Below are 18,517 nucleotides of genomic sequence, written 5' to 3' on the forward strand. Positions count from 1 at the left end.
TGCAAGAAGCTCTGTCCAACTGTATGATCACAGAGGAGGAACGGAGGGTTTTATTTAATCCTAATCCAGTGCTGGCCACTTTTTATGCACTTCCAAAAGTGCATAAAAAGATATCACCAATACCAGGTAGACCGATTGTATCGGGGAATGATAACTTAACTCAAGAATGTAGCAAGTATGTAAACAAAATGTTAATTGCATTTGTAAGTGCCCTCCCATCTTTTATAAAAGACATGAAGGATATGGTTTGTTAACTAAATGAAATCATGGTCTCTCCCAACACTTTTTTGGCAAGCCTAGACGTGGAGGCCCTATATAGCAACATTCAACACGATCTAGGCCTTAAAGCGGTAGCACATTTCCTGAAAACTGAAGGTACACATTTTCACACGCACAATGAGTTTGTTTTGTCACTTCTTAAGTTTGTCCTCACACATAATTATTTTACCTTCAATGGAAAATTCTTTCACCAACTAAAGGGATCTGCTATGGGCACAGTGTGTTATGGGCACCTACTTATGCTAACCTTTTTCTTGGGTGTTGGGAGGACACTATAGTATTTATGGAGGACAATGAACGATACACTTCACACATTTCTTTTTGGGGCCGTTTTATTGATGACCTTTTAATTTTATGGGACGGTGATGGGGATCTTTTTCATGATTTTGTTTCAACACTCAATCAAAATTTGGTGGGGATACACTTCACTTCTGAAATTCACCAAGATAAGATTAATTTTCTAGATCTAACTATTTCAAAGGATGAGAGCAGTAGTTTGCATACTTGCACTTATAGAAGAGAGACTGCTACAAACAATCTTACTCTGGACCAGCTGGCATCCAACCCCTCTAAAGAAAGGAATTCCTAACGGCCAGTTCCTTCGTATGAGAAGAAACTGCTCAGATGAAAAGACATTTGAAGAAGAGAGTGAAAAACTTAAAAGGAGATTCACCAACAGAGGCTATCCACAGAGATATGTACGGAAGGCATATAGGAGAGCTAAAGCGAATCCACGTACTAGTTTATTGAGTGATAATAGGAGTAAAGAAGGGACCAACACAACAACAAAAAAAGAAATAAGATGTATTGGAACATATGACGATAAGGCGAACCAGGTAGTCGAAGTCCTAAGACACCTCTGGCCCATCCTATTGAGGGATGATGATTTAAAAGATGTCCTAAAAGAATATCCGGCAGTGACATATCAAAGGGGCCAAAACTTAAGGTACCAACTGGTCCATAACCTCTTCACATCAGAAACCAAAAAGACATGGCTCGAAAAACCAATTATGGGCACATGCCCATGTGGCAAATGTAGTTTCTGTGGCTACATTGCAAGACGTAAAGAATTTGCTAACCCAGCAGATGGAAAAGTCTACAAATTATTTGATTATGTGAACTGCCGTAGTCAAGGAGTAATTTATGGTGCTCTATGCTCATGCCCTATGTTATACATAGGTAAAACCATACAGGAGCTAAGAAGGGGAGTATCGAAGCATATTAGTAGTATCAACACTCATGCCAATACGCCTTTGGCCAGACATATATGGCTTAAACATGGTGGAAACACGAAAAACTTAAAATTTTTTGGAATACGGCAAATTAAATTGGGTCCAAGAGGAGGGAGCTTGACAAGATCCTCCTCAAAGAAGAGTCCAAATTATATAATTCTATATTCACATTATATTTTGATTCTTTATAGATAGTGCACATGGGGTATGAGAGTATGTGTCATCCTGCCAGAGACCTCTAACAAATGTATGTCACTCTCTGGATAAGGTAAAAATAATTTTAAACTTAACAGACATAGGACTAAAAATATAAGGGGTATTGTATCCCTTAAAACAAACAAAATCATACAAATATTATGTTAATTGATTATTAGTCTATTCTACCACTCAAAACATATGTTATTAGTAATATAACTTTAACCTTATCTTAAACATGTATCTCTCTTGCCACATTTAATACTGTTGGCATACTAAGGTCATATGTCACTCAGAACCTGTTCGTTTGAGACTAACACCTATGTCATGCACAGTATGCGCAGATATTCCGTTGTGAGCCTAAGTCTAAAATCATGCGCACTGGACTCCTGGATCAGAAAGATGACATGCGCTCCTCTCGCCGTCTGACTGGCCGTGGATGTGCGGGCGCAGTGCGGCTCTGTCCCAGGAGCGGAGCCTGGATCCAGGTTTCCGTGATGATTCCCAAACGTTGACAGATAAGAGACTTCAGGTGATTGGCCGAGAGTAAAAGGTGTACGTGTAACGGAGTGTGATTGGTCTGACATCATATTGATGCGACTTCTGGCAATTATAATGTCACGAGCAGAGGTCTTAAAACCCGCGTTTGACACATGGACTCTCAGTCTGCTACAGACATCCTTGTGAAAGCCACGCTTTAGTGGTGAAACATGTAGGATGTAGCAGTATACACAATTTTAAGTTGCACCACCATCCTTAGGTATTAGAAGAGCAGAGTTCATAATATACTCGCTCACTGGCTCATGCCATTAGTTAGTGTGCCATCTCGGCACTAATATCCTAACCCTGCTAGGACTGTTAAATTAAGTGTTTAATGCTGGATCCTAACAAAAGGATTAGCTGATTATTGCTTGGATAGTGAATGTGCTTTTAACCCACTTGCACATAATTTTAAATGATAACAATTAAAAGTTATGTTTTATGGTGGAGGGATCCTTGAGGGAATAGTGCCTTTTGGGCACCCTGTTGTTTGTTGAGACTTAACTTCAGGCCCAACCAAGATGGTGGCCAATACAGCAGAGGAACACTGAAGAGTGGACGTTATGCCATGGGCTTGCCCAGCATCCAAAATGGCCAGCAGCATTGCATAGAAAACCACCCCAGCTTAGGTAAATGCTGCAATACAGCAAATAATTATATTAAAAAAACAAGACTTAAAGGACAACTGCAGCGGCATTACACTTATCCCCTATTTACAGGATAGGGGATAAGTGTTTGATCGCGGGGGGTCCGACCGCTGGGAACCCCCCCCCCATCTCCCTAACGGGGCGCCGCCATAAGCGCTCATGGTGACGTAGCATCGACCTAGAGGTCGACGGTGACGCCCCGTCTCCTCCCCGTCCCCATACAGTTCTATGGGGGATGCGGGGAGGCGCGAATGCTGCCTCCCCGCCTCTCCCATAGAGATGTATGGAGGAGGCGTACCGGCCGCAATGTCATGCTGCGGCTGGCACGCCCCCTGCACGGGAGCGCCGTGGCCCCGTAAAGGAGATTGCCGGGGGCCCCAGCGTTCGGACCCCCCGCGATCAAACACTTATCCCCTATCTTGAGGATAGGGGATAAGTGTTTGTAACGCTGCAGATGTCCTTTAACAGTGTCTACAATCGCTTGTCCTACCACCAAGAGGAAAAACTCTGTCTAGAGAGTTGGATCTTCCTTTAGGGGGATGGGTTATTTGGCTTATTACCCAATTATCTTTTTATTTGTATTTTTGATTAAGAAGAATTATATTTGTACCCCATTATTGTGCTGTTAGTTTTCACCTTGTAGGTTAAGTAATGAGATAATATTATAGGAAAACAACAACAACAAAAATAGGAAACAAGTGCAGCTCAGCTCACCACTCAATGTAGATGGTTCTTCAGAGGCAGACGGGCTTCCATATAGTGAAGGGGAGCACGGATCACAAGCAGCCGCATCCCGTATGCTCAGTGGTTAAAAAGAAAAAAGTAGGCATCCAGCTTTTTAAAAAAAATTCTGTAGTATTAAAACTTCCTTTTTAATTGGTATGCACTAAAAAAGGACAAAACAAAAGTGGGGAAAAAAACAACGAAACGCTGACTTGTTTCAAGCTAAAATAGCTCTTAATCATGGCGATGTGTAACTGGCAAGTGCCTGCTTAAGTACAAGAGAGAACATTGAACAAACACCAGTATGAACCGGGATTGTCCTTATGTGACGTAAGTTAACCTTTTCCTCTAATAGAGCAATATAGAGACGGATAATATTATAGATTAAGTGATCACAGTTCTGGGTTGTTGTTTTTTTTTCTTTGATTTCTTTTTTCTTTGATATTTTTATTTAAAAAAAAAATTCTCCATTCTCATAATCCAATTATCACCTTTTTCTGTGGATAGGGGATAACTTTTGGAGATGGAATACCCTTTTAAATCCCTTTACCTTTAATGGTACTTGGAGCCACTGTGGCCAAACTCTGAGCACAACTGAACATGTGAATATACTTTGTGAAAAGCTAGCCCCATGTTTGCATGTAATATAGAACTATATCCGTGTTAGATTCTAGTTGAGTGCTAATCCCGGACAAGTGCCGCTATAACAGCACTGCTACCATTCATAACACACAAAAATAGTTAGTTCCTTTTATGCATTATCCTTCATGTTTTCTGGCCTGCTGAAGAATTTAATAAAAGAGAAAAGAGGAACACATTAATTGGATCATTCTCCCTGGTTCAGTGAACCAGAGGCACTTGGCACAATATAGTGAGATTTCTTACTTTAGTTCATTATCTGGGCAAAAGTATGCTGTTTTATAAATAAATTAGATATGAGACTATTAAGATGAGAAATTGTAGTCTACCTAAAATTCCAAGATACTAATATAAAATAACCCAAGAAAATAAAAAAAATTTCATTACTTTTTTAAATTATTTTTCTATTTTTATTTTATTTTTACAATTAGATGTTTAGATGTTATCTGTATGCTGCATCCCCAGTAAAGTGAGCTTTGTTTGCTTCAAATAGCATTTAGTAATTAGCTAAAATGCATTAGAATACACAGTACAAAACATTGCCCCATATATTCATATGCACAGCTTTGTTCTATGGATAATAAATGATTTTAAAAAAATGCATATTCTTATTTCAGTGTGCTGACCCATTTCTACTACGTTCTATAGTCAAATACATTACTGCCTATGCATATGAAATGAACAAGCATCTTTTAGGGTCATAAGATATGTCTTAACAGGTACAGTATTACTCCTGGACAGCCCTATGGGGCCTTATCTAGTTTCTGGCTCTGTTTTAAATGATCAGTTTTTGAGCTTACAGAATCAGGAATGGAACTAAAGGAGCCCCTTTTTGTGTATTCTACTTCTTCTGTTAAGCATAGCTGATACACCTATGCAATCCTGTCCTAATGTATGTATGCTGTATCTATGCTATGAAGCCTGTAAGCAAGGCCAGGGACACCATCAGGGCAGTATGACTGCTATCAGGGGCCCATCCACCACATGTAACTTTTGAAATCAGTGATCAGTGCAAAAGCTATACTGTCTTTGGGGGAAAAAAACAGGCTCCGTAACCTAATGCATGGCCAGCATTGTGAGCAGGGCCCTAGTGTCAGGAGCTTTAGATAGAACTTAGAAGTGGTATATGTATAGAAGAATCCTATCTGGTGTCTAAATGTATTTAGAGGTCTGATCTGGGGCTAATTTGATTCTGTAGTTTATTCTGGGATCTGAATTAAAGGGGTATTCCAGGCCAAAACTTTTTTTTATATATCAACTGGCTCCGGAAAGTTAAACAGATTTGTAAATTACTTCTATTAAAAAATCTTAATCCTTCCAATAGTTATTAGCTTCTGAAGTTGAGTTGTTGTTTTCTGTCTAACTGCTCTCTGATGACTCACATCCCGGGAGCTGTGCAGTTCCTATGGGGATATTCTCCAATCATGCACAGCTCCCGGGACGTGACATCATCATTGAGCAGTTAGACAAAAAACTTCAGAAGCTAATAACTATTGGAAGAATTAAGATTTTTTAATTAAGTAATTTACAAATCTGTTTAACTTTCCGGAGCCAGTTGATATATATATAAAAAGGTTTTGCCTGGAATACCCCTTTAAGTCTGGTCTGGAACCTGAAGTTAGAGGTCTGGTTGGTGGTCTGAATTAATTTTAGGTTCTGGGCAGCTTTCTGAATAATTTAGGTCTGGTCTGGGGTCTGAATGCATGTATAGGGTCCGTCAGAGCTTGGAAGGAGTTCTGGGCTCTGGTTTGTGGTCTAAATGAATTATGAAAAAATGTAGGGATCTGTGAATGTGCTTTGTACAAACAGCATATTTAGTGAAACGATTTATGTGGCATTCATCTTATACCAGCCCTTTACTGATGCCACTTGGTAATGAGTGAAGGCCTAGACATCTTGGGCGTGTGGGGCTCAGAAATTCCTGTTGGTGGTCATGAGCAAGGCAATCCATAACATTGTTTTAAGTCATAATGTGCTAATGGGATAAATCTATTATTTTACTTGTTGGAGTTGCAAAAATGTCATGTTGAACATTGGTATTGAATTGATGCATCTTAATAAACAGGAAAGGGTTTTTAAAATCTTCTGGTTTTTTTTTAACCTTTTTACATTTTTACTGTAGATCAGTTCCCAGCATTTTGATAACATATGACTACAAGAACATTTGATCACCAGCTGACAGTAATATGTTCAGCTGCTTGCGGGTAATCTCGTGTAGTATACTATTTATACAGATACCAATGAATAATCATTCATATTCTCGTCCTTCCCTTGCCACAGACTTTACCAGCCTACAGCACAACCCAAGTGTCACACCGGCTTCCAGAAGTCACTCTCTTCTCTTTTGCCCATTTTGCCCATTTTATAACTTTAGGTACCATTTCCTGAGAGAAGTGCAAAACTATTGCACCCTCAGGCATTTGGGCTTGGCTGTAAAACACTGGGTATCATGAATACTAAGCCACAGAGTGTAAGTTCAAGCAGCAATAAAACCTAGCCTTAAAAAATAATAAATAGCCTAGCAATAAAACAGGCCAATAAACAGTTGGTAACATACAACATCAAGCGTACAATTGAAGCACGGCTGTAAACAGGGAGGCCATAATAATGTACAGAGGACCCCTTTACTTCACAGCATGAGAATGTGGACAAAGAGCTAAACAATATTAAAATACAAACATCCATCCAAGACTTTCTATTTGCTATATTTAAGATCTCTTTAGGGGACTTTTATTTGAAGTAAGAAAGAGAGTAAAGAACAATATATTCACATTTTGTTAACATTGTGGTTCAAATTATCTGATCTTTTTAAGAACCCACCCAATGAAATTAAATGATCAAGGGACTATCACTACATGACATACAAGTGTATTGAGATCTCTCCTATGAGAAATGACACAGTGCTTAGGAATGATGATGTAATCGTAATGAAGTCAGCACCAGATTTTGACATGCAAGGTCCCAACCCTGCAGTCTATTTAAGATAAACAAAACATGAGCCAAGCAACATGAGTGGGTATTATGACTTATACCAATTATACATGTACTTGTTTTTATACTTAAATAAAAGTAAAGGTGAAATGGCTACAATTGCATGGTGAATAGGTCTTACTTTAAGGAGAACCACAAGGTTTACTGTGCTTTAAACGCAGAAATCCCAAGCCATCTCAAGTTATCAGGGTATCTTGTGAAAGGATAGTTCTTTTAGGTCAGAAAAATCCCTCCCTGTCACAGCAGACCACAGGTGAGGATTTACCTATCGTGTAGACATTAGGTTGGCTGTGTAAATGGAAATGTGCATCAGCTTATAGAAGCTTGATACAGAATATGCACGTGTTAGTAAGCCTTTGCAATGATGTGATCAACATATACTTATATACAAGTAGTAAGACCTTTTATTCTAGACATGTTATTTTGCAGCACATTCACGGGGTCCATAAACATATGCCCTGAATATTTGCTTCTCAATCTGACATCAACCACAATAAAAGTACAACTTGAAAGGATTTATTGCTGATGTACCTGTAACAATGTACATAAAACATCTTTATAATGTAATAGTTTTTTAAAGCTCAGAGTCTTCCCACACGGTCACCAATATCTGTACATACAAATCTATTCATAGTGCATACATCAGGTTTATATTTGTTACAGTGCCTTTCAAAAATTACCTATACACCTATAAGAGAAGATTGCTTCATTTAGTGCTCAGTATGCTTTACTATTTACAATTCCAGACGGCAGAGACTGGATATAGAGGCATATGGATATATATATATATATATATATATATATATATATATATATATATATATCCATTGCTTTTCTACAATGCCTGGCAAACATTAAGAAATCCCCACACTTAGATTATGATCACCCACCTTGTTTATTTTCTAATACCTAAAGATACAAAACATTATTTAATAGCTTGTCTGGGCTGTTGTTTTGCGTTTTGTCCTGTAGATTAAGTTTGTGTAACTGTGGTTATTGGATCAGCTTTATAAAAGAAATTGTACACCCATTGAGATGTAAATAACTTGTGTTCTTATAAAGGTAAATGCATGGGGATGGGCACCTTATATGCCTTGATCAATGTTCCTGTAAGGCTATCGTAGAATGCCAAGTGGTTGCCAAGTGAATGACAAGTGGGGGGGCGTAGTGACAGGTCGGCAATGGTAATACTCTAATAGACCTCAGTACAACTGATCTGGTTCAGGTGCTCTAAAGGGAACTAAAAAAAAAAAAGTAAAAAAAAAAATGAGAAAAAGCCCAATCTTTTAAAATTTTTAATTTAACCAGCATGGTGAATACAGAAGAAAAAAATATACAATGGCTGTTGTATATTTTCGAATGGAATAAAAAGGGATCAAGTCATATATATCCTAAAATTATATCAATTTTTAAAAAAAAAATCCTATCATAAAACAAGCCCTTAAACAAGTCAATGGACTTTAAAATGTACAAAAAGTCATTTAAGTAAGAAAAAAAAAAGTGTAGCAAAGCACTGTGTACTGTACAGCCATAGAAATAAACCCCTAAAAACAATGGCAAAATGGCAAAAATCTTCCTGTAAAAAACAAGCCCCCGAAATTTATATTATTCTCACCAAAAATCATGTGGCTAAAAATTGTTAATAATACAGTTCTAGACCTTTCCAAACCAGTTCTGTGATCTCTCTGAAATGTATAGAAATCCTGATCCCTGTTGAAATAGTCCATTTTCTGACTGAATCTTTGCATTGGGTCAAACTGATGTGGTCTAAAGTGGTCTCCATGTATACAGGTTACTCCAGTTTTCAAAAATATCTCAGGGACTATGTAAGATATATTCTTGTATAAATGCTGTTGAATTCTGTTTTATATGTTAGGAGATAAGTTGTTTATACATTGACTGACTAAAATGTGGATCATTCAACAAAATATATCTGAATCCAAAATTAATAAATAAAATAAAGTGACTACCAAAAAAAAAACCACCTTGTAAACTACTCAAACAATGCAGCCTTTCATTATATACAGGTACAGTACTTACAATACATCATAGGAATATAGTTAGAAAAAAAAATTGCCTTTAACACCTATTTTTGCAGTGATGAGCTTGAGTATCATGTTGACTACATAGCAAACACATGCTTTGGTCCATTTTTTATTTTTCTCAAGGAAAACTTTGTGCAAGCAAGTCACAGAACTTCTGTAACCCATAAATACTAATGTATAGACCCACTGTTTACGATGGATCCATATTGAAGAAAATAACATCTTCTAGTCATTTGACATCTTCTAGTCCACAGATCTTGCAGAATACAGCAGAGATTGTCCATGATGATCTCTGCTTTAAATTTCATTTGTTATTAAATCACTCCCACAGTCGAAAGGATGAGACACCAGATAATCCCGATATATTCCGTCAATTAGTTTTTCAGCATTATTTTTTGCAAACCAGCAGTTGACCTGGTGAAGGCCATTATACAACTTCCTTTGCTTTCTAACCACAGAGACTGAGCGATTTCTCACCTTCAGCATACTGACAATGTTCAAAGACTGTGCTGTGGCTTGGCCTTTGGAGCTTATTGTCACATTGGTGACTTTAACTTCATTATATAAGAACTGACCTATTGAAGAAAATTGAATACAAGAACAAAAGTGTTTTACAAAGTAAGGTCTGTTAGCTGACTTTTACTTAATAAGAACATTATTTTTTTACAAGTAGCATTAAATGTTTTATTAAAGGGGTACTCCGCTGAAAACCTTTTTTCTTTTAAATCAACTGGTGGCAGAAAGTTAAACATATTTGTAAATTACTTCTATTAAAAAATCTTAATCCTTCCTGTACTTCTTAGCTGCTGAATACTACAGAGGAAATTCTTTTCTTTTTGGAATGCTCTCTGATGACATCACGAGCACAGTTCTCTGCTGACGTTATTATAATAATAATCATTTATTTATTGTTGTCCTTAGTGGGATTTGAACCCAAGTCCCCAGCACTGCAAGGCAGCAGTGCTAACCACTGAGCCACCATGCTGCCCTTAGCATGCATCTGCTATGCATGGTTGCTAAAATGGACAGAGATGTAAGCAGAGAGCACTGTGTTCGTGATGTCATCAGTGTTCCAAAAAGAAAGGAATTTCCTCTGTAGCATTCAGCAGCTAATAACTACTGGAAGGATTAAGATTTATTTAATAGAAGTAATTTACAAATATGTTTAACTTTCTGCCACCAGTTGATTTAATAGAAAAAATTTTTTCACCGGAGTACCCCTTTAATGCAAATGGTATGGCCAATGAAGTGGTTAAAATATTTCTTGCCATTTCCTTAACCCCTTAACGACCAAGGACGTATATTTACGTCATTGGCCGGCTCCCGCGATATAACGCGGGGTCAGGCGGTGACCCCGCATCATATCGGGTCGGTCCCGGCATTAACGCGCTATTAACCCTTTAGACGCGGCATTCAAAGTTGAACGCTGCGTCTAAAACGAAAGTGAAAGCTTCAATTAACAGTTGTATTTATTGCAATATCACATTAATGGTAAAAATAGTAGTAATATTAAGAAGATCCCCTCACAGGGCCCTATGGGGGGATCTAAATGTACAATAAAAAATTTGATAAAATAATTACTGAGACCACTAATGTGCGTTCACTTGGTAAATTAATATATAGATATATCTGACAATGAATGGTTCACTATAGAATGATACAAATAACGGGTGGTATATAGTAATGTATCAAGATTATTTCTCAATGAGAATCAATGGCAGTTAATAAGAAACAATGTTACAGTATTGTCCTCTAGTATAAGAAGTGGGGCAGAGTTGCAGTTTCCTCTGAACAAAGCAATATTAATAGTTCCAGCAGAGTAAATGAAAGTCTATAGGCTGTGAGCGCTAATATTAGTCTGCGCTGGCAAGCGCTGACTAAAGATGTGGAGATTGGATGTTGCCGGTGGTGATGGCAGCTGGTCCGAACGGCAACGGACCTATTGTATATGCTGCCCGTCTGAATGCACAGGAATTATAACAGCGCTTTCGGTGTGAAGGTTATGCACTCACCGTTAATCTGATGTTGATAAGTCCACGTTCATTCCCGGTCTGATAGAAAGCTGTTTGCCGATTCTCCAATACACTGCAGCATCTCAGCCTCGTGGAATCAGCATGTGACATCACTGGATACTCTGTTGTAACAGCGGCTTCACTGGAATAACGATGAAGCAGGAGCTGTAAATGATAGCCGCATATGGATTATCTGAGAGGTAACTGCAACTGCCAAATTAGTTGTTGGAACGAAAAACATATAGGTGGCATTAATCACCTAGAATCATTTCAGGGTACTTGAATGTCCACCCTTTCTTCAGTAGGAATATATTATAATATATAATATATTATATTCCTACTGAATAAAGGGTCGACATTCAAGTACCCTGAAATGCGTCTAGATGATTAATGCCACCTATATGTGCAGTTTTTCGTTCCAACACCTAATTTGGCAGTTGCAGTTACCTCTCAGATGATCCATATGCGGCTATCATTTACGGCTCCTGCTTCATCGTTGTTCCAGTGAAGCCGCTGTTCCAACAGAGTATCTAGTGACGTCACACGCTGATTCCACGAGGCTGAGACGCTGCAGTGTATTGGAGAACCGGCAAACAGCTTTCTATCAGACCGGGCATGAACGTGGACTGATCAACATCAGATTACCGGTGAGCGCATAACCTTCACACCGAAAACGCTGTTATAATTCTTGTGCATACAGACGGGCAGCATATACAATAGGTCCGTTGCCGTTCGGACCAGCTGCCATCACCACCGGCAACATCCAATCTCCACATCTTTAGTCAGCGCTTGCCAGCGCAGACTAATATTAGCGCTCACAGCCTATAGACTTTCATTTACTCTGCTGGAACTATTAATATTGCTTTGTTCAGAGGATACCGCAACTCTGCCCCACTTCTTATACTAGAGGACAATACTGTAACATTGTTTCTTATTAACTGCCATTGATTCTCATTGAGAAATAATCTTGATACATTACTATATACCACCTATTATTTGTATCATTCTATAGTGAACCATTCATTGTCAGATATATCTATATATTCATTTACCAATTGAACGCACATTAGTGGTCTCAGTAATTATTTTATCAAATTTTTTATTGTACATTTAGATCCCCCCATAGGGCCCTGTGAGGGGATCTTCTTAATATTACTACTATTTTTACTATTAATGTGATATTGTAATAAATACAACTGTTAATTGAAGCACGGTCTGTTCTATTAAGTATCATAAATTCATACACTCTCCTTGAGGTTTTGGGTAAATATTTTTGCTACTGAATTCTTTCTCTATACACCTAGGGTATAGGTGCTCACCCAATCTAACCTCGGACTAGTGTACTAATTGTGAGCTGCACTTACCTTTTTCTTTTTTGAAAGGGTAAGCTGCCCGGCTGCTCAGCGGGGCTGATCGGGACTACCGCAGTGAAAATGCGGTGTCCCGATCAGCTGGAACACGAGCGGAGGTCCTCTTACCTGCCTCCGGCGTGTCCCCTCGGCGATTGATTGCTCTAAGCCTGAGATTCAGGCTTGAGCAATCGACCGCCGATAACGCTGATCATTGCAAAGCTATGGCTTTGCAGTGAACAGTGCTGGCAATCAGTGTGTGCAGTGTTATAGGTCCCTATGGGAGCTATAACACTGCAAAAAAAAAAGTGTAAAAAAAAAAAGTTAATGTGATTTAACCCTTTCCTTAATAAAAGATCACATCACCCCCCTTTTCCCATGAAAAAAAAAACACCATGTAAATAAAAATAAATATAAACATATGTGGTATCGCTGCGTGCGTTAATGTCCGAACTATAAAAATATATCATTAATTAAACCGCACGGTCAATGGCGTACGCGCACAAAAATTCCAAAATAACTTATTTTTGGTTGCTTTTTATATCATGAAAAAATGAATAAAAAGCGATCAAAAAGTCAGATCAATACAAAAATGGTACCAATAAAAACTTCAGATCACGGCGCAAAAAATGAGTCCTCATACCGCCCCATACGCAGAAAAATAAAAAAGTTATAGAAGTCAGAAGATGACAATTTTAAACGTATACATTTTTTTGCATGTAGTTATGATTTTTTACAGAAGTACAACAAAATCCAACCTATATAAGTAGGGTATCATTTTAATCGTATGTACCTACAGAATAAAGATAAGGTGTTATTTTTACAAAAAAAATGTACTGCATAGAAACTAAAGGAAAAAACGAAAGTGCAAAAACGGAAAAACCAGTGGTCCTTAAGGGGTTAAAGGGGTATTCCAGGGAGAATTTGTTTCTAATACGTCTGCACAGGCTGCTGTTTAATAGCTGAAAAACCTATACTCGCCTACCTTGCTTCCCTGCTGTTGTTAGGGTTCGGCTTTACAGCACTTCCTGGTGTCAGCATGAGATTACCCAATAAACCAATAGTGTCTTGCCTCAGCCACTAATTGGCTGAGCAGGGGAATCCTCACGTTGACACCAGGAAGTATTGTACAGCAGGACCAGGCTCCATGAAACTGGGTGACTGGGTTTTCTGCTCTACAGGTTTCATCTCTAATTCGCAGTTGTCCCTGAGTTAGTCGATGGAGGTTAGCTGACTAGATGTCTCCCAAATGCTGTACAGATGCAGAAGAATGATACCTGCTCTATGTTGTCTCTATGCTACACTCTCAGAGCAGCAGCATGGAGGACATTATAGAGCAGCACTGAACACTATCAACTGTGAATCCAGCACTGGAGAAGATCTAATACTTGTCTTTGTTCGCCTCTGTGTCTCTCCAGCCACCTCACTGTGTCCTCTCTCTACAGAGTTCTATATGCAGCTGTAACATGATACTTTTGTGAGCTGATCTGTCTAGAGAAGGATTTGAGCAGTTTTTGCCAGGAAAGTAGCCCAAAAAGTGGAGATATTTTCTCTGGGAAGATCTATTACAATGTTCCTTATGTTTATTTGTATTATTGATTTATGCACATTTTGTTGACAGTGTAGTGCCTATTTAAGGGATATTGCATAAATTACTATTAATATGAAACTTGTAAAACTGTAGAATAGTGTATTTGCTGAAACCAGAACACTGCTTTAAATGGTATTTCATTTAGCTAGTGTAATCACCTTAGTTATGCTATTTCAGCTCCTTTTTTATAACCATGCATATACATCAACTGCAATATGTGAACATTACCTAAAAGTCCATGAGAATTAGTAGACAAACCCTTGCTGTTAGCAATGTAAAATCCCAAGTGATTTCTTTGATACGAAGCTGGATTTTTGTAGCGATGTACCAGAATGACAAAGCTGATGGTCCCCTGGATGGTTATGGTGACATTTGATTTAGCAGCAATGGAGACCATTAGGTCATCGTTCTTCACCGTTGCACTCTTGTCACATGTGAGAATGAGACGATCTTTACTATCCAGGATGACCTTGGAAGGAGTAACTTCTATATAAGTGCGCCTTGGTTTATTAATAATGATGGTGATTCTGCTGAAGTAGGTCCTTTGTTTCTTATGACCATTGGGTGGGGCTGGAGCTCCAATCAACTCTCCATTTACAGTAATGCCTTAAAATGAATCGAACATGATATACTTTTACACTGTGCATAATTAGATTAACATTGTACTATTGAAAGAGTGAAGGCAGGATAAGGAGGAGGAGACTATTGACAACTCATGTAGTATATATTCCTTTACCCTATACTTACCTACTACATTAACCATAATCTACTACTTAACTGACTTCATTAACCATAATGTATGAAATCTCATCTATAGTTATTTGTTTTGTTTTCCATGCTCTTGCTATCATGACCTTTATATTTGTAAAAGACATGGCATGTCAGAGATAATTCAACCATAATGTATGAAAGCCTTTTTTTTTTTTATTATAGACGTTAAATTTATTTATGTTCTAATGAAGTTGATTCATAATTTAGGTCATCACTTAAAATAGTGCCAGCACTGTCATATTCTTGAGCTGCCGGCTTCCTCAGCTTAGTCACCACCGATTACTCTGCCTTTTCTCTATTACTGTGCATAGTGAAAAGCTCTAAATCAAAAGAAGGATGATATATGGTTGAACAGAACTTTTTACTTTTTTGTATTAATATTTTATGAAGATTTTTATTTATTTTTTTTAATTTTTTTTTTTTCATACACCTTTTACATTTCATTAGGGTGCCAACGAAAAAAAAATGCCATCCAATATATAGGCTAAAAAAAAAAAAAAAGATAGTGTAGGTAAAAATGGGGGTTCACAAAAACCAAAACTAGCAATACAACCTAATGGCTCCTGGCAAAACATGTCGGAGTTGTGGTGTTGAGTTGGGGTGAGTCCTGGTTTTCTGGTACGGGCCGTATTTACCTTTATTACCTGCTGCTATACCTTTTGTTTCACTTTTTTACACTGTTGTATGAATTTGTGTTGTAATTCGTGGCATGTGTGCACTTTATTATTAGCGATTTACTTTTGCACCTTATTTGAACCTTGATTATCTCCTCTGTTAGCACTTTTTATGCAATTGCACTTTCTCTGGCAGCAGTTTGTGGCCCTTATATTGTATTCTAATATTAACCTATACAGGACTTTCCACCCCAGTACCCCTTCTATTTTAATTATCAAACATATCTATATGACTGTTCTGTTTTTATTTATTCTAAAAACGATGTATTTTTATATAATAAAATTATTTTATTGCACTTTTGTCTTGATCTTCTTGGGGGTCTTGCATGTTGGTGTGTTTTACACACCATTAGGTTGTATTTCAGTAGAGTGGACACAGGTTCAGGAGAAATAAAGAAACATAAGACAATGAGACATGAACAAGTGTGCTTAGGTGAAGGTGGTGCAGATCAAGTGATCTTGAATGCATGTTAGTCATATGATCAAATATATGAACAGTGTCTCTTCAATAGAGTTACTAAGTTTATGCATAAAAACCAGTTTTAGTTTCTTAGTTGGATAATCATGAATGTTATCAGGAACTTACCAGAGTGTTTGTGGTCTGACACAAGCCTCAGTATGTCACCAGGTTCACCATCAATGTTGAAGCACACGGTCAACTTACTCAATGGGAAGTCAACAACAAAATGGGGATCGCCATCCGCTAACAGGATATATAAATATACAAAAGTTCAGCTGACATGATCATAATCCAGGTTAAACACAAAGGTTTTTGTAAAAATATGATTGCTTTCCCAAGTCTTGTTTTTACAACTATATCAAGTTTATTTTAATCTTTTAAGTCAACAATTTGTACTGACTCTTGGTTTGCTGCCAAGAAACTGACTTTCTGCATTAGTAAATTGGACAAGTATCTACATTGAGTGTCCCCAATACAAAGCCAATATTAATGTGCAAGAAATCTCATTATGAGTGCCAAACAGATGAATTTTCCCTTTCTGGATATCCTGTTATTTGGTTCTTAGTTTGAGTCTAGGGTGACAATATGTAGTAATCTATAAAACACAACTGTATTTTAGTCATCATTGCTATCTAAACTAGCTGAAACTAAGCAGCAAAAGTGAGGGAATGTGTCACCTAGATGTCCTACTCATTACAGACACCCTTTTTTTCTAATCTGTTTCTCTTTTCTGATTATAATTTTGTATTTTTATTTTTTTATTTTTTATGTTAGCAGCATTTGGAGATTTGTGACCGCTACTACTTAGATGCCAGACTCAATGGGCTCGCCAAACTTTCTGAAAGTTTGGTTTGCAGCGAGCAGGTTCTCTGCAAACCAGCAATGAAATAAGCCTCAAAACACATGTATAACACTGTCTATAAGCTCAAAAGCCCAGTAGAACATGGCTAGAAATGTATCCAAGTAATTTTAAGGCTAGATGTCAAACTTAAAGCAACATACAGTAACCCACGGTAACTAACAGCTTGTTTAAAAACACACTGCACTAGTGGATTTTGTATGATTTTTAACACTAAACTTAAGCTTCATAAAGTATCCCTGGTTGCTGGCAGATGCCTGCCGGTGTTAAAATGTACATGAAGGTATCAGAAGACGCAGTGGTTTTTTCTTAGCATTGGTTGCCCAGAGTGCCAATGCCAGCTTGCCATGATTCCATCCTGGTGCTATCTCTGCTCTTGGTAAGTGATGAACAAACACCTGGCCATCCACATGATGTACAAAAAAAAAAAGAAAAACACCTTAAAGGGGTACTTCGGTGAATTATTATTATTATTTATTTTTTTAAATCAACTGGTGCCAGAAAGTTCAACAGATTTGTAAATTACTTCTATTAAAAGCTCTTTATCCTTCCAGTACTTATTAGCAGCTACAGAGGAATTTTTTTTTCTTTTTGAATTTCTTTTTTGTCTTGTCCACAGTGCTCTCTGCTGACACCTGATGCCCGTATCAGGAACTTTCCAGAGCAGGAGAAAATCCCAATAGCAAACCTATGCTGCTCTGGACAGTTCATGACACGGACAGAGGTGTCAGCAAAGGGCACTGTGGACAAGACAAAAAATGAATTAAAAAAGAAAAGAATTTCCTCTGTAGCATACAGCTGCTAAGAAGTACAGGAAGGATTAAGATTTTTAAGTAGAAGTAATTTACAAATCTGTTTAACTTTCTGGCACCAGTTGATTTAAAAAGAAAAAAGTTTTCCACTGGAGTACCCCTTTAACCCCTTAAGGACTCAGGGTTTTTCCGTTTTTGCACTTTCGTTTTTTCCTCCTTACCTTTTAAAAATCATAACCCTTTAAATTTTTGCGTCGACAATTCTACTTTGCAGTGACATTAGTCATTTTACCCAAAAATGCACGGCGAAACGGAAAAAAAAAATCATTGTGCAACAAAATCGAAGAAAAAATGCCATTTTGTAACTTTTGGGGGCTTCAGTTTCTACGCAGTGCATATTTCGGTAAAAATTACACCTTATCATTATTCTGTAGGTCCATACGGTTAAAATGATACCCTACTTATATAGGTTTGATTTTGTCGCACTTCTGGAAAAAATCATAACTACATGCAGGAAAATTTATAAGTTTAAAAATGTCATCTTCTGACCCCTATAACTTTTTTATTTTTCCACGTACAGGGCGTGAGGACTCATTTTTTGCGCCGTGACCTGAAGTTTTTATCGGTATGATTTTTGTTTTGATCGGACTTTTTGATCACTTTTTATTCATTTTTTAATGGTATAAAAAGTGACCAAAAATGCGCTTTTTTTTACTTTGGAATTTTTTTGCGCGTACGCCATTGACCGTACGGTTTAA

General features: G+C 37.6%; 1 protein-coding gene across 2 annotated transcripts in view; it reads right to left on the reverse strand.

Annotated features, from left to right (window-relative positions):
- Positions 1 to 7,364: 7,364 nt before the first annotated feature.
- ITIH5 (inter-alpha-trypsin inhibitor heavy chain 5) overlaps positions 7,365 to 18,517 on the reverse strand; it is an 80,512-nt gene continuing 69,359 nt past the window's right edge. Inside the window, exons 10-12 of one of the 2 annotated variants that reach the window (XM_056573253.1) lie at positions 16,275 to 16,391; positions 14,472 to 14,849; positions 7,365 to 9,866 (exon numbers count right to left, since the gene is read on the reverse strand). In XM_056573253.1, the coding sequence (XP_056429228.1) occupies positions 9,589 to 9,866; positions 14,472 to 14,849; positions 16,275 to 16,391 (773 nt within the window). In that variant the 3' untranslated portion in view covers positions 7,365 to 9,588. The remainder of the gene's footprint in view (positions 9,867 to 14,471; positions 14,850 to 16,274; positions 16,392 to 18,517) is intronic. The other variant, XM_056573251.1, reaches the window with a different exon arrangement.

Source organism: Hyla sarda, chromosome 4 (assembly GCF_029499605.1).
Source record: "Hyla sarda isolate aHylSar1 chromosome 4, aHylSar1.hap1, whole genome shotgun sequence".
Lineage (NCBI taxonomy): Eukaryota > Metazoa > Chordata > Amphibia > Anura > Hylidae > Hyla > Hyla sarda.